This window comes from Prionailurus bengalensis, chromosome A1, assembly GCF_016509475.1.
Source record: "Prionailurus bengalensis isolate Pbe53 chromosome A1, Fcat_Pben_1.1_paternal_pri, whole genome shotgun sequence".
Taxonomy (NCBI): Eukaryota; Metazoa; Chordata; class Mammalia; order Carnivora; family Felidae; genus Prionailurus; species Prionailurus bengalensis.
This window is the reverse complement of record NC_057343.1, coordinates 112,698,331-112,719,330: the sequence shown is the minus strand read 5'-3', so window position 1 is coordinate 112,719,330 and position 21,000 is coordinate 112,698,331. Positions and strand designations below refer to the sequence as shown.

The window sequence follows — 21,000 nt, the reverse complement described above, 5'->3', positions numbered from 1 at the left end:
TGTTCAAAAAGCCTCTCCTTTCTAACAAGCCTGGGAGGCCTTCACCCCACACACCCACACACCCCCGCGGTTGGCAGCAGAGAAGAGTAGCAGCACCAGTGAATGGTGCCCTGGACACAGCTCCCGGGGTGCCAGGGGACAGGCTGCAGACCCAGGCAGTGTACTGAAGCCCAGCGGGGAACCCCACCCCACCCCCCAGGGGCCAGGGCTAGCAAGGATCCCAGGCTGCGGTTTCTCAACCACTCAGCGCTAGGGTTGCACTTCTGCAATGGGAAATCACACGTACATTTTCCTTCCTAATGGGAAAAAGGAAGAAAGCAGCAAAACTGATGAATGTTCTGACGTATCACATCCCCAAACCACAGCCTTAAGTGCCAAGCCAGACCTGCCCTGGCAGGGACCCATTTGCTCCTGAGAGATCATGGCTGCCGAGTCACAGCCAGAGGTGCCCCTGGCGGTAAGGTAGGTGGAGGGGGACTTGACACATAGCCAGGGGAGATGGCCCGGGGCTGGGCTGCGGGGGGAGGCGGGGAGCAGAGCCCCTGCTGGCTACTCACCAGGCACGTATCTCAGTCTCTTTCTGCTGTCTCCTCCCAGAGACGACATTGGTAGGGCTGGGTTCTGCTTCCCCAGAACAACTGGAGGGTCCTGGAGATGTGAGGGCCTCTTCCGGGGCTCTGCGCTGCTGGGGGATTTCTGTCGGCTCTGGAGTGCGCAGTGGAGCAGAGAGTAATGTCTCACGGGCAGCGGTGAACCCTCATTTCTGAGGGATTTTCTCAGGGTCCCTGGGATGTGAGATCGGGTCCTAGAAGTGAACTCTGAGTTTCTGGCCTGGCCTGAGGACTTGGATACCCCGGTTGGCCATTCCGGGCCCAGCTTGTCTTTTGTAGTCAGGAGGTCTCCTGCAGTCTGGGGCCAGAGGGGGTTGTGGATGGAGACATGTGTATGTCTGTGGTTTAGGGAAAAGGGAGGGGCCTGAGGGGCCAGAGTGGAAGGTCTTCACCATGAACCTACTTCACCCAAAATGCAGAAGGGGTGGAGGGTCCCAGATTCAGACCACCTGTGACAGGATTCCAGTTGCCAACCCCCCCCCCCCCGCCCGCCACTCCACACACAGCCCTTGAGCTCTAGGTTCACATTTGCAGCGTACCTAAACTTGGTTTCACATGATTTTCCTGTGTGAGCGTGTCTTCACTGAGCCATTTGTCAAATGTGCCCCCAGACACATGTGGCCAGGCCCTGTTTGTACAGGGCAATGGGACACTGAGCAACAGGGCGGCTCAGACCACAGCCTGACCCTGGGAAGTCTAGGGGACAGAGCAGGAGGGCTCAGGGAAGACAGGACGAGGACCCACATAATTCTGACATGTAATGAGAAGAAGGACTGAATGGCGGTGTCCGGAAAGGGTCAGAGGGCAGAGACAGGAAAAGAGCTACATTAGAAGACGCCACATTGGAACCGGGCCTTTCAAGAAGAGCGGTATTTGGTCAGGGTTTGGGATGGAGGATACATTCTTAGCAGAGAAAAACCTGTAAGCAAAGTCTGGTGCCGAGAAAGTGTACAATTAGTTATTCAAACCCACTCATCCCCTGGTTCCCAGTGAAGGCTCTGGCAGGTTCTGGGCCATATGGGGTTGGGGGATGTGCCAGAGAGTTTATATTCCTCAAATGCATGCAGGAGCAAAGCCGACTATTGTAAGTAGCCTTACTGCATGTGCCAGTGACATTCTAAAGGACAAATGATCAGAGATGGAGTTGCTGGAACAAAGGATGTGTGCGATTCACACTGTGGCCGCCTTATTACTTGGCCTCCACACAGCCCCTGTCAGTTCTTTTTTTTTTTTTTTTTTTTAAGAGAGAGAGCACGCATGCATGACTTAGGGAAGGGGAGGGGGGACAGAGCATCTGAAGAGGGCTCTGTGCTGAGAGCAGCAGAGCGAGCCTGATACGGGGCTCGAACTCACAAAATGTGTGATTGTGACCTGAGCCGAAGTCAGGTGCTCAACCAACTGAGCCATCCAGACGCCGTGAGCCCCTGTTGGTTCTTGAGTGACATCTCTCATGGCTCTCCACCTTCTCCATCAGGATCTGTCCTCTGCCCATATAGTGAGACATTCATGCCCAAAATACACTTGGCATGGGGCCAGGCCCATAGAAGCAACTTGGAACATGCTAGCTGTTTTTCTTCATCCTCTGGGTCTCCAGGGAGCCTTTCTGGTTCCCCCAGGAGCCAACTGGGCTTCCCTGTTCTGTCTCTCTCCATAATTCCTGATGCAAGAGGCACCTGTCTCCTCCCCCAGCTGGGTGTTCCGGAAATCAAGTTCTTGTTCTCCTGTTTCCTGTGCTCATTGCCAGCAGCTGCTCAGTGCCTGGCTCAAACAAGGGCCCAGCAAGGGTATTTTTGTGTGACGGTTGGATACGAGGAAGGTGTATCCTGTCTGTTCTTCCCTCCCCTCAAAACAGGGCCAGATTGTCTCCAGCTGTCAGTAGGCCACCACCATAACCACACCACAGAAGCTGGTATCCCATATACCTTACAAAGACAAGGAGGGGCATACTGACAGTACAGAAAAAAACTAAAGCTCAGAGTGGATGGGTGGTAAGGCCCACTCACAGAATATGATCAAGGTGACACTGAGATTAGAACCAGTGGGGCTGAGGGGCACCTGGGTGGCTCAGTCAGTTAAGCGTCCGACTTTGGCTCAGGTCATGATCTCATGATTCACGGGTTCAAGCCCCATGTTGGGCTCTGTGCTGACAGCTCAGAGCCTGGAGCCTGCTTGGGATTCTGTGTCTCCCCCTCTCTCTGCCCCTCCCCCACTCGCACTCTGTCTGTCTCTCAAAAATGAATAAACGTTAAAAAAATTAAAAAAAAAAAAAAAAAGAACCAGTGGGGCTGAACTTCCACACCAGCTTGAGCCTCGGTGTTATCCTGGCTTGAGCAGGATGACCGTGTCCACACTCCGTGCTCTGCTCTGTTGGGCTGGAGGGGGTCCAGGGTCCCTGAGCCAGACAAGCATGTCTAGGTTCAGGGAGTCACAGAGGTGTCAGGCTCCAACCACACTTCTCTGTCTGTGTTCCATCCTTCCCAGGCTCCCATCCACGGAGAAGCCCCTCACGGTCCTGCATGTGAGCCTGTACCACCCCACGCAGGACCCAGACACCTTTGCCAACGTCCCACCGAAGCTGCAGCATGACACCAACCCGCTGCTGGTGGGGCGGGGCCCGGACGCCCACCTCCAGCTGCGGCTCCCGTGCCTCTCCCGCAGACACCTGTCGCTGGAGCCCTACCGGGAGAAGGGTGGCACTCCCCTGGCCTTCTGCCTGAAGGCCCTGAGCCGCAAAGGCTGTGTGTGGGTCAACGGGCTGACTCTGAGGTTCCTGGAGCAGGTTCCACTGAGCGTGGTCAACAGGGTTGCCTTCTCCGGCATCCAGATGGTGGTCCGCATAGAGCGAGGCACCTCCCTGGAGGCCTTTGTCTGCTGCTTCCATCTCAGCTCCTCGCCCCTGATTCACAGGCCCCAGGCTGAGGAGACTGATGAATGGGAAAGCAAACCCCAGGAGCAGCCGCCCCCAAGTTCGGGGCAGCAAGCTCCAGATCACCCGGGGCTTCACCACGGCCCTTCCCATCCAAGCCCTGGAGGAGGAACAGAAACACAGCTCCAGAAGGAGCCCTCAGAAAGTATGCTCTGCTAGCCCCGCCAGCGGCCCAGAGCAAGGCTTACCTGAAATAGAACTTGAACTCTTGTAGCTACATCATGTGAGGCTGACAAGCAAGACGGGCCTGGTAATAATGAAGAGATTCTGCAAACACGAACAGCCTGGGCTGGGGGAGCACCCTCCATGGTTACAGCTACGTAAAGGAACGGGAACTTTGTATACGTTAGAGGCCCTGAGGGCTTCTGAGAGCCTCTCTCAGCCTTTCCCCACATTTCCCCCCGCCTGTCTGCCTAGGAGTTACTTTATGTGGCTAATTTCGTGAGCCGCTTAAGAGCTGGAGTCTGAGGTTGCATGAGGAATGCATGGACACATGTACCAATTACGTTCGTGGTAGCTCGGGGTTACCTTGGGCTTTCTAATACCCACAGGCACTCAGGGCTTAGGGAAGCCTGTGTTTAATAAACTGTAAGTATTTCATTAAGCTGGCATGCCCAGTAGGATTCCCTGATCGCCAGACGGGGTGCGTGCACGCCACGTTGTCACGCAGAGGCAGGGGCGGGAAATACAGAAGAGGTGTAAGAGGAAATTGGAAAGGTGGGGGCTCACATTTCTGGAAAGGATGTGGGCAGAGCTCAGGGTTTCCTGGGGGTGGGGAGCTGGGGGCTGGGCCTGCCGGGAAACTCACTATCACACGGTCATCCTCACACTCCCTCCCTCTGTTATTTCTGGATCAAAGCCTTGGCTGATGGGAGGGCAAGACCTCCAGGGAAAGGTGGCTTCCCAGAGCAGAGAAATCTTTCAAGACTAAGTTCGTGAGGGTGGGGGGAAGAGGTTGTGGTAAAATTCAGCTCAACGGTAATTTTACTCAAAGTGGGTCATATACCAACGGGGGTGGGGTGGTCTCTCCAATATAAGGGACTAGTTAGTAAGCCATGCAGGCTAAGGGTGGGACAACTTCTCAGTGAACAGAGGGGCTGAGCACAAGTACCTACTCTCCACATCATCTCCATTCCAACTCCCCAGTGGGGGCTTGCAAGCATCATTGAGAAACAATGTTCACCCGTGCCGTGAAGGGAGGGACCTACAAACTCAGATGGCCATCATCATCTTAGACCATGCTCTAGGATATTGGAGACACTGAGCCTGGCAAGAAGATTCAGCTGGTCTGCCAGGCACTCTCTGAGCATCCTCTCCATGGGGAAGACAGCAGTGGGCAGGAACCAGGCCTGTCCTGGCTTGGGAAGCTTCCCTTCTAATGGGGAATAGGACAAGTACACTCAGATTACAGCAAAAGGCAGAGGAGGGCAAGGGCTGTAAGAAGAAGGGGCTGTCCAATGCTGTGAATGGCATGTGGGGGCCCCCCAAACTGTCCTTCACTCAGTTATTCAACAAACATTCACCAGATGCTGTGCAAAGCCCCAGGAACCCGCAGTGAACTAGGCTGACAAAGTCCCTGCCCCCAGAGAGCTTACCTGGGCTCATGAAAGACACCTGTTGAGGAACTAATCACTGAATTATTTGATCACCCCTGTTCTTGGTGCTGTAAACATTGTGTTCTCTCTCTCTTCGGGCTGGTGTTAACATTAGTTCTACCATTAAGTGGCCATGTCTGGTGAGTGCTTACGTGTGCTTAGCCCTCTGCTAGGAGCTATGTGCCTTGCCCAGCTGAATCCTCAAAACACTCAGATGGACAGTGGTGTTAACACATTGTACACCTGGGGAAATTGAGGCTTAGAAAAGGTATCTTGCCCAATATCATGCCACTTACTGGCTGTGTGATGTTGGGCCAGGGACTTAGCCTGCTCTTGGTCTCCATTTCCCCCTCCGGCAAGTGGGTAAGATAACAGTCACCATTCACTGGTGATGTTATGACGGTCTTAGGAGCTCATAGTGAAGCATCTGTCACATAGTAGGCACTCAGGAAGGGCTAGATACCATCATGAAACCTGACAGAGGGAACGTGATGGGTCCGTACCCAAGGGCTCACTTGCAGTCTGTGATTTCCTGATAAAGGATTTTGCCTTTGCTGCAGCCCTGGTGGGCAGTCAGGAGGGGGCTTTAACCTGTTCCTTACACCAGAAGGCCCGATATTTAGAGTTTGTTGGATGGGAGACACATGGTCGGGGCTGGCAAGCAGAAGAAGCCGTGTGCTGGGCGGTCTGATGAAGCCCACTGTTTTGGAGCTGCCTTTGTATTTCATGCACGGGTTCAAAATGCAGCGATGATCCCTCCGGAGACCAAAACGTTCGCCAAACTGTGTATAAGGGAGCAGATACAGAACAGGGAAGCCACAACCTGGAGACCACACCTGAATTTCAAAGGCAGAAAAGAGGAAGCTGGCTGGTGGCACGCTACCCCAGAGTCCCAGGGGGCAGCTCCCCTGCTCCAGCACGGAACCTCTACCACTCAAGGGGTCCCCTCCCCCCCGGAAGAAAGTAAACCCTAGCTGCTGGGGGTCTATGAGAGGAAACGAGTTACCTCCCCCATGAGGAGTGGGAGATTCAGAGGGAAGTGTCTGGGAGTCCCTCCGGGCCCCAGGATGAAGTGTACAGCAGGCTGCAGGATGCCTGCCAGACACGAGGCAGGAGGGAGCCCAGACACGTCCGGCTCGTTGTTTCGGACTCTGCTGATTCACAAACTCTCCTTGGAAAACTCACCGCTTGCCTCGTACCAGGTTGCAGGGCAGCAAAGCTCCGCTCCGTGCTAGATTCCATCTTTCCTGACCAGAGAACCATTTAAATCACCAGGTCCCTGCACCCACCCGCATTTACACACTTGGCCTGCACAGGCAGCCTGAGCAGGTTGGAAAGACCCTCCCAGAAACCTCCTCTGCATTCTCTCAGCTCCCACACACAGGGCAGTGCGCGGAGGCGATGGGGTGCACGTGCACGCATGGACACGGGCCACGCCCACCCCCTGGGGCGGCTCCAAGCCGGGGCTCTGCAATCGGGTGCTGCCTGGGTTGGAATTCCTACTCCACCGTTACTAGCTCTGTGACCTTGGACAAGTGAATGAATGTCCCTGTGCCTGTTTCTTCTTCTGGAAAATGGGAAAAGTGACAGCCAGCTGTGGTGGTAAAATGAAGCAGTGCATATAAAGCACCTAGTGTGGTGCTTGGTGCATAGTAGGTACTCAGTAGAGTAAGCTTTCACTGTCCAATTCAGTGGAATGAATTGAATGCGGGTTGACACATACACTCAGCATAGACACACATGCGTACGTCTGCTACAAAGGGCTACAACAGTTAGCCCCAGAGCACTACGATTCTCTGAAGGCATGTCCGGAAATCTAGAAATCACCCCTAGTGCCCTTTAAGACATTTTAACCTTCACATTCCTCTGCTCTTCCAAGAACGGGAGTCTCCCCAACCTGTCTGTAAGTGGGACACCGTAACCTCCCGAGCCCCATTTCCAGGGAGACCTGAGAACTCCACATAAATGTGCAGGGCTCTGAGGCGTGAGCAAGCATGGTGAGGATGTGATGGCAGGACAGCACAACCATGGCTGTGGCCGGGGGCAAGGAAGGGCACCGGACACCCCAATGCTGTCGCCGTAGTTTCTGTGTCTGTCTCCCTGTGAGACTTAGGCTCCACACAGATGAGGACCACGGGTGGTTTGCTGTTGTGTTCCAGGGGGCTGTTGGGGAGCTGGTCAGAGAATGGATGGACAGACAGACGGGCAAGGTGAGTTGTTAAGGCATGAGTGAGGCAGGTGAGGGCATGGCCAAGGCTTGTAGTGGCAGGAGGAGAGATGGGTCGGCCAACTGGGGCAGCAGGGCCTGGAAGCCGTGGGCAGACAGTAAGTCTCTTCCAGCTCTAGGCCTCAGTGAGGAGAGCCCAGATCCTCCAGCTGGGGCAGAACACAGCTTGTGCTTCTCTCTGGGGCTTGACCCTCTGCAGCCCAAGCCAGCCAGGATGCTGCATTTTTGAGATTCTGTGAGATGACTGCTGGGGAAGGTCGACAGATGTGACAGGTCCCCATGTGACTGAGAGACAGCTCTCAGCACTTCCTAGAGGCACATAGGTACCTCCAGGAGACTCTAGGAGGGGCTCCAATCACTAGGAGTCTTGAGTTGGACCGGCAGGATAGAGTGTGGGCCCCCAGCCCCCCTCATCTCCTTGGATCTGGTTTGATACCTCTGCTCCACGCCCATATGATGGAGGCCACCCTCCACAGAACCTCCTCCCCCAGACACTCGCTAGGAACACGCTGCCTCCCTAAACCGACACCCCACCTGCACAGACCAGAACTGTTCCTTGAAGGGATTCCCTGTGGCTTGGGAAGCTAAGATATCACACTGCTGAAGGCATCGGTATTTCCAAAGAAAGGGCTGGAGAGGGTAACGCTTACCCTGCAGGAGTGAGTTTCATTGTAGAACGAGCGGCCTTAAACGTTCCATTGTAGGCCAGGGGCGCCTGAGTGGCTCAGTTGGTTAAGGGTCTTCACTCTTGATTTCTGCTTGGGTCATGATCTCATGGTTCGTGAGTTCTAGCCCCGCGACGGGTTCTATGCTGACAGCATGGAGTCTGCTTGGGATTCTGCCTCTGTCCCTCTCTGCCCCTACCCTGCTCGTGCTCTCTTGCTCTCTCTCAAAACAAATAAATAAACTTTAAGAAAAGGCTTCACAGTAGGCCGATGAAGAAAACATGGCCCTTTCCCCTCAAATGGATAGTCACTTCATAAATGTATAAAGCAAGACATAGTCAAGTGGCTGGCTCAAGGTCTCCCTGTGACTAAATAGAGCTGAGACACGATTCCAACAGAGCTAAGAATGGATTCTTTGCCTAACAGCCCACTGAGTAGCTAGGCTGCTGTCAGCAAAGATGTGTGTAGAAGCAAGTAAGCCACAGGCAGTGTGGACAGTTCATCACCACCTCCAGGACCTTCCCCCACCCCCAAACTGGGCTGCGGAGGGGAGACTATCTACTCTATCTACTGTGTGAGCTCATTTCTTCCTCCTCAGCTTCTACCAGTTAGCTGGTCCCCAAACTGGACCCTCCAGCTTCCGGTCGCTGTGGCCGCCCTGCCCACATTCCGGCGCGCTCTGGTCGCTGGCCGGCACACGAGGCCCAAGCCTGTGCAAGGCTCTGGGAGAGGAGCAGACAGACCCAGCTCCTCCGCCTCTAAGTGGAGATGCCAAGTTAATGAACTCTATTCACATTGCAGGGCTGTGATCCCTCTTACCTTGAATGTGAACTCACAGGCGGATTAAAGTGAAATAAAACCTACCATTTGAATTACATTCTCAGCTGATTGGAAACATACATTACCTCCCTATGACCGGGCCGTGAGAAGGGAAGTTATTATCTTTCTTTAGAGTTTGTAAACTCTTTATGGCTGAGGCAGCTTTAAGCCCGCCGGGGGAAGAAATGATCCGGGAATAAATTGCTCTCATTTACCTTTGTTTTCCAATCACACGCTCCAGTGGGAACAAAACATCCTAAGTGAAGGGATGTGGGAAGCCAGGTGATCCCCAGCAGAAGAGTTTAATTATTTTCTTCTTTAAGGACGTGAGTTGAAAAGGCTTTAAAGTGTCGTTTGGTATGGGGCTTGCTCCGCAAAAATGTGCCCTCCCCCGATAATGCCAGCCTTCCCTGAACTGTTACTGTTCTCTGCCTCTTCTTTCCAGGGGAACATAGCCTCCATTTCCCCCACAGTGCCTAACTTTTTAAGGGGCACTGGCAGCTACAGTGCCCAGCTCCAGACCTTTGGGAACCAGGAAGGAGTCTGAGAAGGGGCAGATTTGAATAAAATTCAAATCACAGTCCTGGAAGGAGGGAAAAGACCCATGGGGTCTGGAGTTCTGAAGGGGGGGCTTTCTTCCCCACTCTGTTATTTCTCCGATCCTCTGTGTTACCTAACAGAGAAATTACACAGAGCAGGTACCAGAGCAAAACCATCATGACGTCCAGGCTCTGAGCCAAGCATTCAAACTGCTGGAAGGAGCCCCAGCTGAGACATCTGCCTTGCTTTCCTTTAAAGACACAGAGGCAGGGGGTAGGGGGTGGGGACTCTTCAGAATAAAGCAGAGACAGGGAGGGGGGGGCAGGGGGGGTTCTCAGGGAGAGCTCAGTCAGGCAGCCAGCCACGGGTTTCCTTTCCGTAATTTCTTCTCTGAGGGATCAGGACACCATGATATCATTCCTCCATTCATATGCAGCTTTCTGCAGGTTGGATCCTATTAGGTCACCTTGCCTGGGGGGAGGGAGCGGCGGGGGTGGGGGGGGAGGTAGGAGAGGGTGCATAGCAGGATCCAGTCAAGAAAACAAAAACCACTGTAAGCATTGCGAAAACATAACAGGCCACGCACCTCAGAAATCAGCAAGAGCAGAAGTTGCTCCCACCTCTGGGGCTGCAGAGTCAACCAGAGCAGGCATTGCCAGGCACAGAGCTAGAAGGAATGTGCCTTGTCCCTGCAGAAGCTGGGACCTTAGGGTCAGAGGCCATCTGGGGGCGGGGGGGGGGGGGGGGTAGGCTGGAGCCAAAGAGGAGATAACACCTGCCGCTCCAGACTCTCTCCCCAGCGTGAGGCCCTGAAAGAGAGGGTGACATATCCTGGCTGCTCCCCTCACCCACCCCTTGCGGTTCTTATTGGCCGAAGGCAGGCAGAAGGAAGCTGGTGAGCAAACCTGGGGAATGCAGTCTGCAGGGTGGACTGCCCCCGCCCTCCGCCCTGGTAAGCAGAGGAGAGAAGGGAGAAGGAGGGTCTGAGGGCAAAAAGGGAGAAGGGGGCCTGGGCCACCAGAAAGGGAGAGGAAAGGGGGCATGGCCGAGAGGGCTCCCCTGCCTGGGGGCCTCCTGGAGGCAACAGGCGAGCACAGACCCCCTCTCCCACACGTCACCCCAACCACATATCCTTTGGCCTCTGTAAGAAAGGAAAGAGGAGGGCACAAGAGGACAGGTACCGACAGTGAGGTCCAGAGAAGAGCCAGGTGGGGCCATCCTGGCCTGGGTCACGCAATCCAGCCGGGGCTCCTGCTTTGAAAACCCCTCTCCCCCCACCTCAGAGGCAGGGCAGCAGAGGAGGGTCCAAATCCCCACTGCTGTCCACTTACTGACCCTAAAACTTGCCTCATCTCCCAAGCCGCCGACGCCCAAGTACAAAACGGGAATGCTGTCAGTACCCGCGCCCCCTCTGTGCAGACGGAAATGCACACATATGTGTAATGGAACTTAGCATGCATGCCTTGGAAACGCTCAATGACTGCCGGCCATGAGTGTGAACTGCCACCACCCATCCCCAAACGTTTCTCCCTCCAGAAAGCTTTCCTGACTTTTTCCAGAAAGGAATGGCCTCCCCCCAAGCTCCAAGCCTGTTGTGGGACACTCAGAGGGGTTTTCAGGCAGTGATCCATGGTATCCACCACATGGTATCTCCTCGGCTGGGAATACGTGTAGTTGCCGTGTGCTCCGCCCCGCCAACATGGCCCCGGGCAAGGCAGAGACCAACTCGGACGAGTCTGCGTCTACGGATGGAACAGCCACCCGGCTCCTCAGCAGGGGTCTATTGACTGACTGCCAAGAAAGTGAGCTGGGACAAAGAATTTGCGTGGGGTGAAAGCAGGCCTTCGGGAATGAGCTTTGAGCAGAACCTCATGTCACAACAAAGCTGCTGGTTTAACAGGTTAAAATGGACTTTAAACAATGAATTACTCAGAATGAGAAGAGGCCAGGGTAAGTGGTTTGTTCCATGAGTGCCCTCATCTTCTCTATAGGACCCTAAGCCCGGGAGGCAAGGACAAATCCAGCAAGGCCCTGCAGGGCTCACACCCCTGATTCTTCTACTCTCTGCCAATAGGTTTTCCCGTTTCCAGATGAGTCCTATGTCTATGGTTCAACACAAGTGCCCAGCCCCCCACCACCCAGAAACACATGTACGAGGTGCGGAGCTCCCAAACTTGGACCTCTGCCCTGGGGAACACTGGAAGCAAGCAGGCTGCATGCATGATGTCAGAGGTTTCCAGAATCATCCTGGCCCTCATTACTGAGGAACACATGGTCCCCTGTAGACACTTGTTGGAGGCCCAGGAGGGAAGCTAATAATCAGGGGGCTCCATCTTTCACTTTTACGTTCCTCTTCCCCTGGGGCTGCGGTTGCTGTGCAGATTTCAATTTGAAATGTCAGGAAAGCCTCATGTGGTTTGACTTCTCCTTCTCCATGCCACTCCCCATCTCGCGCACACACACACACACACACACTCACACACTCACACACTCACACACTCACACACTCTCACGCACATGCAAGCCTCTGGGCTCTGTCTAGCACCCCGGGTAAGGTGTTGGTTAGAAATCCCCAGGGTCATTATGAGCTGTGAGTTTTGCTTCTCAGTTAAAGAGAAAATACCTCCACTTGAGACTCGCAGCATGCTTCACAAAACCAGGGTGAATATTTTGGCTGAGCTCAGGGAAAAAACCAGAAGCCAAGGAGAGACCTCATTACAGGAATGGTAGGAGGCATTCGGAGGAGGCCAAATTCAGAGTGTTCTGAATAAAGCAATGCCGTATACCCTGCACACGAGGGCCTGGGAATGCTGGAAGATCTAAGTCTGATGGACAAAGCAGCAGGTTGAGAGAACGACGTGGCATACCAAGAAAGTCACCAAAGGCTCTAGAGACTTCACTCTGCCAATCCCTACAGTCAGTCAGGGGCTGGCAGACGGTTAACCACCAGCTCTCTGGGTGGTGGGAGACCTCTGATTGTGTAGTGTTTGCCGATTTCTGAGTTCCGTGATGGAAATTCTCCCACCATCGTCAGTTTCAAGGTATCAGGGTGACACCACTGAACCTGGAGTTGGAAAGAGATGTGCATAAACACACACAGATAGCACTTCTACACACAGAGAGACTGGATGCAAATACCCCAAGAGCACAGATATAGCCAAATATAGTAAAATAATTAGGAAACTGTGAGTTTTTATTATTTAACTTTGTATTTAATGTAACTTATTCAACACTAAGTTCATGTGCTTTAATTTTCTTTTTTTTTTTAATGTTTATTTTTGAGAGACAGAGACAGAGGGTGAGTGGGGGAGGGGCAGAGAAAGAGGGAGACACAGAATCCAAAGCAGGCTCCAGGTTCTGAGCTGTCAGCACAGAGCCCGACGCAGGGCTCGAACTCACGAACCGGGAGATCATGACCTGAGCTGAAGTCAGATGCTTAACCAACTAAGCCACCCAGGCACCCCTTTGTGCTTTAATTTTCAGTGGTGGCTTGTTTAACAATCGGCTCTTATAAGACAGTATGGGACCCTCTTAGCACACCACCATGTGGAAAAAGTTCCAGCACCTGAGAACGGTGGGCCAGAGAAACAAACAAACAAATAAACAAACAAACAAACAAACAAACATGTGAAAATGCCTTGAGATGCATATGGTGCCTACACAGAAGTGCTGGAGAGGTCAGGGTAACCATTCTAAGAAAACAGTATGGTGTTTGGCCATTTTAAAAGTGAAGTCATTTGTATTTATAATGTTAGATGTTTCAAATAACCTTATGAGGATTTTAAACCGTCCCATGCTACAGATGAAGAAACAAAAGTGCAGGGAGGGGAAAGGCTCCCAAATGCACTCACCTGGTAAGTGGGGGACTCTTGCCCTTCTCCTCACCCCCAACATCCGTGCACACCTGGTGAGAGGAAGCCCACAAGCTCTGGCTGAGCTTGGGTTGTAGAACCCCACTGTCGATGCCCACCTAGCAGATGCCACGAGACATGGTTCACAATTAAAGTGCTATGCCTGGACCCTGTAATCAGTCACCTGACTTCAAACATGCCCACAGGTATTAGCTAAGAGGCTGTGCTCATTTCTTTCCTGGGATCTCACTCTCAGAGCTCAAGGAAGTACAGGTCGCCTGGCATTTAGAAGTCACCTTCTTTCTGAGAAGGGAGGAAAACACAGCTCTCTAGGCCCCACCTCATCTCCCTGCCCTCTTAGACGCTGGATGTTGGAGTTTCTGGTGAACTGATCAGCAGGGAGCAGGGAGACTTTGAGCTCAATCTCCGAGCTGTAGCCCAACCCCAAGGCCTCCAGGACCCCGAGATCAGGGCAGTGACTGGTTGGTCACCCAGGCTGTGTGCGAGCATTACCCGACAGCCCTTTGGGGAGCCCAGACAGGTCACCACCCCAATGTAGAGCGACGAGCATTGGATTCCAGATGGGATCAGGACGCTTGTTGGGGGCTTGGATTCCAGACCCCAAACTTACATGCATCTAGATATCAGTCCCTACAAAATCCTCCAGTGCAAAAGGGAGCCCCTCTCCCACTTTCCACCTTCTCCTGGCTTTGCTACTACAGCTCTGGCTTCTGGGTAGGACATGCCCCATTGCCCAGGCCACATCCCCCTCAATCCTTTGTCATTTCAAATCGTCTGGTGTGTAGGTTCCGTATGCTCGGCTCTTTATGGCCGTTTGCAGTGTAATTCTGTTCCTGTCCTGCCATTCAATTTGAATTAAATATCAAACAGATGTGAGTCATTTTTTGCTCTTTTTAAAGAAAAAGTTTAATATTAGGGAGCATGCCCTCCTATATGATCAGGAAAGCCATTCAGAGAAATAAGCCCCTTCAAATTAAAAAAGAATCGCATTGGTTAACGTTAAGATGCTTTCAAGTGATACATTTCGAAGTGTTAAGGGAAGGTGTTTCCAGCAAGCTATAAAGCAGCCAGGAGAAAAGAGGAGAAGATATACGGCCACAGGCCGATGGGGAAATTGGAGCTCAGAGAGGGGGCAACCCCACCTGGGGAGGAAGCTCTAAACTTGGAGATGAGGTTCACAGATGATGGTGGGGGAGGCCATCTTCCCCCCAAGGGCCGGAGAACTCTGCTCTCTGCAGCCTGTGTGGTCAGAGTAGGAGGGGAGTCAGCAGGAGCTCCATTCTGCTCAGAGAGACAGCCTGACCTGGGTACCTGTTCCCCCTCCTCACACTCTCGTCAGTCTGGCACATCTCCCCCTGCCAGCCGTCCCAGGGGTGAGCGTATCTTAGAACATGCTGAATGGCTTAATCTCTTGGTCCCTACCTGCAGCCTCTTGGATAGTAGGATCTTGGGTCTGGGATAGCTCTGAAAGCCCAGAGAAAGCTATGGCCGCCCATTGGATACAGGAGCATGCGAAACACTCACATACAACCTCAGAAGCCCATGGTCCCCTGATTTAGACCGTGCCCCACCCCCAAGGCAGCCATGGCACAGAACATTTCATCACCGGGCACTTAGCCCACAGGACCACGGCCCCTCTGTCACCAAACAGGGATCTACATTCTCAAGCACCCATACGCCCAGCACTGTGCAAGGCATCTTCACGTGCTGCAAGAGCTGGTCAATCTCCAAACCCCTCTGGCTTCTTGGCAACACGCATGCCTGGAGCTCAACATTATTGGACCTGCCGCCATTCATGGCTAAGAGCCAGGGCCTCTCTGATGCTGGCTCAGGCACTGAGTGTTTCCATGTGCTCCTTTTAGTCGCTGCACCTAAAAGGCAGCTCTCCAACTACAGCCGGCTGATTGCAAACGACATTTCCATGTGGCAGGGAAAAGGGCCAGAATGCCTCTGATTCCAGCTGGTTCTGGACACCCTGGACTTGGAGATGAGGCTCTGCACACCCAACATTTGCCTGTAGGGATGATGTGCAAATGCCCAGAGACCCTGCTCTGCGGGGAGCACAAGGCCCTGCTGATGAGAAACAGAACCAACACTTCCTAGAATTCCGCAGACAAAAGAGAAGGTTGAGTGGAGGGATTTAGAGCAAAGGAAAGCCTAGACTTTGGAATCAGACAGTCAAAGTCTGGAGCCTGGCTCTACCTCTTACTAGCCCCGTGACCTTGGGCAAGAGACCAATCTCCTCCAGCCTCAGGGTCTCCCATCTATAAGCAGGAGCACCGCCTGTCTCGTGGGATGTTTGGGGGAATGAAACCAAATGATGCCTACGGGGTGCTGAGTGCAGTGTTTGGCTTTCAATGAGCAGTCAGTGTTGGGAAGCTCTCTTTCTTTGCTGTTCCCCCTGCGCAAAGGTGAACAGCACCCTGTCTGATGGTTCTAGGGTGCTCAGAGGTGGATCAGAATCAGGCTGATCCCCGAAGTAGCCATAGTGATACCCACAGGAGGAGCAGGAGAAGCAGAGGGGGGAGTGTGAGTTACTGTTTCCTAAGTCCTGTCTGCGGCGAAGGAAGAAGTAGGATGGGGGAGTGGAGGAAAGCAGCAGAAATATCTGCAAGCAGTTTTAGAAGAGGAATTGAAATTCACAAATCATTGCTACTACTCCAACTGCTATTCTGCATCTGTGGCACGGAGAAGGCACGGAGATCCGCTCTGAAAGCCCCAGGGTGGGGAAGGAGGTGCTGTCCAGAGAGGGTGAGGCCTGGCCCCTGCCCTCCTCAGACTCAGGACCACATCCAGATTCTAGAAGCACTCTGAGCGCAGGCTGGCAAGAGCTGAGCTGCTCAGAAGAGGCTCCTGGGAGCAGGAGGATGGAGCTACGCCTTGAAATATGGGAAGTATGTTGAGCAAGAGAGATGCCCACCCTAGGTGCCTTGCAGCATACCTGGCAGGGGTCCGAGGCCAAGGTAGAGGTAGGGGTAGGGGGCTCAGGGGGCTCAGTTTTAGCCCCCTCCGTACCTCAACCTACACAGTCACTTGTGGCAGCCATTCATTTGTGCTTCACTAAGAACAAGAGGTCCCAGGGCGCCTGGGTGGCTCAGTCGGTTGAGCGTCCGACTCAATTTCAGCTCAGGTCACGATCTCATGGTTTGTGAATTCAAGGCCCGCGCTGACAGTGCAGAGCCTGCTTGGGATTCTTGCTCTCTGCCCCTCCCCCAATGCTCTCTCTTTTCTCTCTAAAAATAAATAAACTTAAAAAAACAAAAACAAAACATGATGTCCCTTCTACAGTGCTGCTTAGGTAACCCAGCCTTAAAACTCCTCACTGCAGTGAAAACCCATTTCTCGCACCCTACAGCTAGGGGCAGCCGTGTGCTGATCAGAGCCCTGGGGACCCTCCCACCCCTCTTCAGAGACCAGGGGATTATGCGGGGTCCTGATCTGTGCCAGAGGCTTAGCCCCATTTCCCCCAGGATGCCCAGAACACCCTAACCACAACCTCACATGGGTGGCCGCACTCACTGTGATGACCCCGCTTTTATGTCCCCCCACGGTGGCCAAGCTCCAGTCACAGGCTTTTCTCCAGCCTTTGAGATCCCATACATCCTGTCCTGGACAGACGACACGGGGTCTCATCCTAGCGGGAACTCGATAACTTACACATATTCATATCGATCTCTGTTCTTACTTAATTTTCGTTTTAAATTATGCATTTAAATATTGAATGACAAGTATATTTAAATGAACAATTACTTGCATCTTCCTCCAGTCTTCCTTGAGGTACACATTTTCCACACATCGTAATCGGGGGTCATAGACTTGTCTTCAGTCGTTTCCTGGGCCTTTTACATGGTTTCACACTCAACACAGTGATCTGTTTGCTATTTGGTATTACGTCAATGACATACCTCAGTCTGCAACCAACTGAAGGGCATTTTCATTGGTTACATTTTTTGTTGTTGTTGTGCTGTGTCTAAAGTAATACTCTAAACTACTCATAAAATGATTTTCCTTCCCTTGGGAACGTTCCCGGGAGCTGGATGGTCAGTTGAGAGCCGAGCGAAGATTGTGGGCTCCTCACAGACCGAGGGTATCTCCTCAATCGGCCAACACAGCAGACTTCGTTCCTAGGATGCCCATTAAAAAACTGAGGTGGGTGGGTGGGGGTGAGCCTCTGCCCAGAGCTAGTCAGTGTACCTCCCCGTGCCATTTCTCAGGAGGCCTGCTCCCTCCAGGAGCACTCTGGATGGACGGGGAGCCCCAGGTACCTTCATTCGCACAGTGAACGGCTGCTGGTGGAGATGCCCCTACGGCAGCATGGGGAAGCCATAGGATGAGGAAAGCTCCTTCTTTGGCCTCTGGAACAAGCCCCCAGATGGCTGTCTCAGACCGAGCCCAAGGCGGCCTCCCCAGCCCTTCCAGAGCCCCTTTAAGCAAGGGAGGGCATGCTTTGTGGCTCTTTAAGCCTTTCAGAAGATGTGAAAATGGGGGCAGGTCAGCCACGTGAAGAGCTGGCTACAACGTGTAAACACCGCCTCAGGGCGCCGCTAATCTTCCAGGTCAGGCCCTGGTGCCACCAGGCGCCACTCTGGGGCGCCTCTCGCCAAGTCGCCTGCATGATCTTGTGTCAGCGGTGGGCAGGCACGGGGGCCCCGGGACCATCCGTGGGACCGTTCGTCGGCACCCCTGTCTGCCCTGCAGGGGCCCGAGTGCCCTGTCCAGCCTTCCCCACGGGCAGAGCCACAGCAGCTGCCGGGTCACAGAAGCCCCGGGCTCACAGGCATCCCTGGCCCCCAAACGTGCCCCTGGGCGAGGTGCACGGGGCTAACCAGAAACACCTGTGTACATGGAATTTCCTGCCCCAGTTCAGCCTTCATTTCCTCCGCCAGTAAAAACCCAAGGCGTGCAAAGGTGAAAGAAACCAGCCAGTCAATCACCCAGACGACGGCCACCAGGGCCGCAGAGACGGGACTTTCTAAATTAAATTTTAATTCCCACCCGATGGCCTGGCCGCCACGGCCATGATTCAAACCGTGCAACTGGCCGCCTCGGCCAGGCAGATGCCCGCCCGGGTCCTTGCAGGAATTAACCTCCCCCCCTGGGCCAGGAGATGGTGGCGTCTGCCCTGGCCCTCGGGTTGTGGAATGAGACCCTAAGAATGAAAGGGACCCCTTCTCTCTCGACCTCACTGTGCAGCTGCAGAGGCTGCCCAGCTGATTAGCTGCTCACTGCCCAGGCTGTTTGAATTATTAGGTGCTGGGGAGATCAGAGCCCACTGGTGACTCAGGGACATTTACCAAGACGACATCAAAGCCGGAGGCGCCGGGGTCCAAAGTGTAGGATAACGGTCAGGGCCCGAGAGTCTGCGCTCTGTCCTGGCCCAGCAGGTTTAGGTGAGGAGAGAGTCGTAAAAATGCCTCCGTTTTGCCAGAACATTTTTCCAGGGGTTCCTGTTGGCGAGAGGAGGCAGGGCTTGGAGCATGAAGAAGGGAGGTAGTGAGCTGCCCGTTTTACAGCCAAACCAACTGAAGCGGTGTCTGAGATAATGACTTGCCTGACCACACAGCTGGTTGTGACCAGGTCAGCAGACAGAGAACATCACCGCGGATGGAGTCCTGCCCCCCTGCCCCCATCTCAGCCAGCGACGGGAGAGGGCAAGACAGTGGCCTTGAGAGGCAATGCTTGTGGCCCAGCTCGGGGCCTTAACGAGTTACTTCTTTCGGCATCAGACTCTTGGTGCCTGAACTGGGAAATCATGACAGTCCCTCCTCTGTAAGATGTTGGGGAACAAAGGAGTGTCCAGGAGGTTGCTTTACCCTGACGAATGTGACAAGCCAGGGGACCAGATGAGGCAAATGATGTCTGTGTCTCTACCCGTGGCATGCCAGTGACAGTCACCATGGGAACAGAAGTGAAGACCCTCTTTTCAGGAGTGCCCAGCCCCATTTGGGACACACCAGGCCCCCCTTCCTGTTCAGCCTTGTGCAAGCCGCACATGCCCCTCTCCCTATCTTGTCTGATCGGTCTCCTCATCGGGGGTGGGGGGAGGGGGTTCAAACACGAATGTGCATCACTGGTGACAGCAGGTGAGCCAGAGGATGGTGAGATCAGCCTACGTCCTCCCTAGACTCGGAGAGCCAACTGGGAAGAGCAAGGCAGGAGGCAGAGGACCAAGGGCTGGAGGCCATGACCAGCTCCCCAGCAGAGAACTGTAGAACATTCATCGGGAAGTGGAAACCATCCCAGGTTTTTAATAGCTGCCATCTGCCGTCTTTGTAAAATAGCTTTATGATTTTAAAAATAATATACACTCGTTATAAAATACTACAACCACACACCATAACATAAATGAATCGTACCAACAGCATTGAGCCCAAGAAGCCAGATACAAAATAGCTCACGCTGCATGCACAATCACATCTATATAAAGAATATAAAGCTGTAAAGTATGTAAAGGGAATCTATGGTATTTAAATCAGGACCTGGGTCATCCTGGGGGGAGGGAATGACTGAAAGACGACACACGGGGTTTCTGAGAGGGCTGCTGATACTCTGTTTCTTGATCTGAGCACCGGTTTACACAAGTATATTCACTGGGTGAAAACCCACTGAGCTATATGCCTACAAACTCTTTTTGGACATATGTTAGATCAGTAATAAATTTCCTTAAAATAAATGAGTGGGTCCATGGCCACGCTGTGTGTACAAATAAATAAATATAAAACACCCAGGATCCGTGTAGAAAATGTGGTGGTTTCCTTATTCCTGAAAAGAGAAAACTTGGAAAGAGGTCACTTATCATCCAGAATTAATTTCCTTTCATATGTTAGTATTTTTCCTTCCCACCTCTTCCCAGGTATGATGTGTGCTTACTTGTACATTTAGCATTATTCTTGTATAAAAAATTATATGTGCAACTTTTTTCTTCTTATTATTATATTGTAAGGATTCTGGCACACATCCTAAATCACTCCTAAAAGCCATCCTTTTTTTTTTTTTTTTTTTTACTTTTATTTATTTTTGAGAGAGAGACAGAGCATGAATGGGGGAGGAGCAGAGAGAGAGGGAGACACAGAATCTGAAACAGGCTCCAGGCTCTGAGCTGTCAGCACAGAGCCCGACACAGACTTGAACCCACGAACTGGGAGATCATGACTTGAGCTGAAGTCGGGTGCTTCGCTGACTGAGCCACCCAGGGGCCCCCTAAAAGACATCTTTAGGATGCTGTAATATGTCACCGTAAGGGCATATCACGTGTTCACCTAAGTATTTCCCAATTGCAGTGGATTTCGCCCCTCCCTCAGGGGGCATTTTGTAATGTCTGGAGACATTTTTGGTTGTCACAACGCAGGGCGGGGTGGGGGTGGCTACTGGCATCTAGTGGGTAGATGCTTTTAAACACCCTACGATGCCCAGGACGGCTCCCACAACAAAGACTCACCTGACCTCAAACATTGACAGCTGAGGCTGAGAAAACGTGTCTCTCTATATCTTTATTGTTACACCTACAGGCTACTTTCAGCTTTTCCTGGAACGAATGAAGCAACAACACACCTGCTAGGTAAACCCTCCTGCACATGTCCACCTCCTTGCCATCAGCTTCTGTGGGCACGCTCGATGCTAAGGCCACTTGAAAGAGCTGGGCTATCTTCCAGAACGCAACCTCAGTTGAGACTCACCACCTGACCTTTCCTCTTCTTCTGGAGTGACAAACTAGAGCCTTTTAGCCTTTAGAGGGTCACAGACCT

General features: G+C 52.9%; 1 protein-coding gene across 1 annotated transcript; it reads left to right on the top strand.

Annotated features, from left to right (window-relative positions):
* The first annotated feature begins 217 nt into the window (after positions 1 to 217).
* Positions 218 to 4,141, top strand: TIFAB (TIFA inhibitor). The gene is made up of 2 exons (XM_043562940.1): positions 218 to 462; positions 3,093 to 4,141. The coding sequence occupies exons 1-2, from the start codon at positions 422 to 424 to the stop codon at positions 3,694 to 3,696; spliced, it is 645 nt and encodes a 214-aa protein (XP_043418875.1). The 5' UTR covers positions 218 to 421; the 3' UTR covers positions 3,697 to 4,141.
* Positions 4,142 to 21,000: the final 16,859 nt, after the last annotated feature.

What these genes read in the sequence shown, in the direction of transcription:
- TIFAB (XM_043562940.1), top strand. Translation starts at nt 422, where the DNA reads ATGGCTGCCGAGTCACAGCCAGAGGTGCCCCTGGCGGTAAG. An exon ending in GAGGTGCCCCTGGCGGTAAG is followed by an intron (nt 463 to 3,092) that starts GTAGGTGGAGGG and finishes CATCCTTCCCAG; the next exon opens with GCTCCCATCCACGGAGAAGC.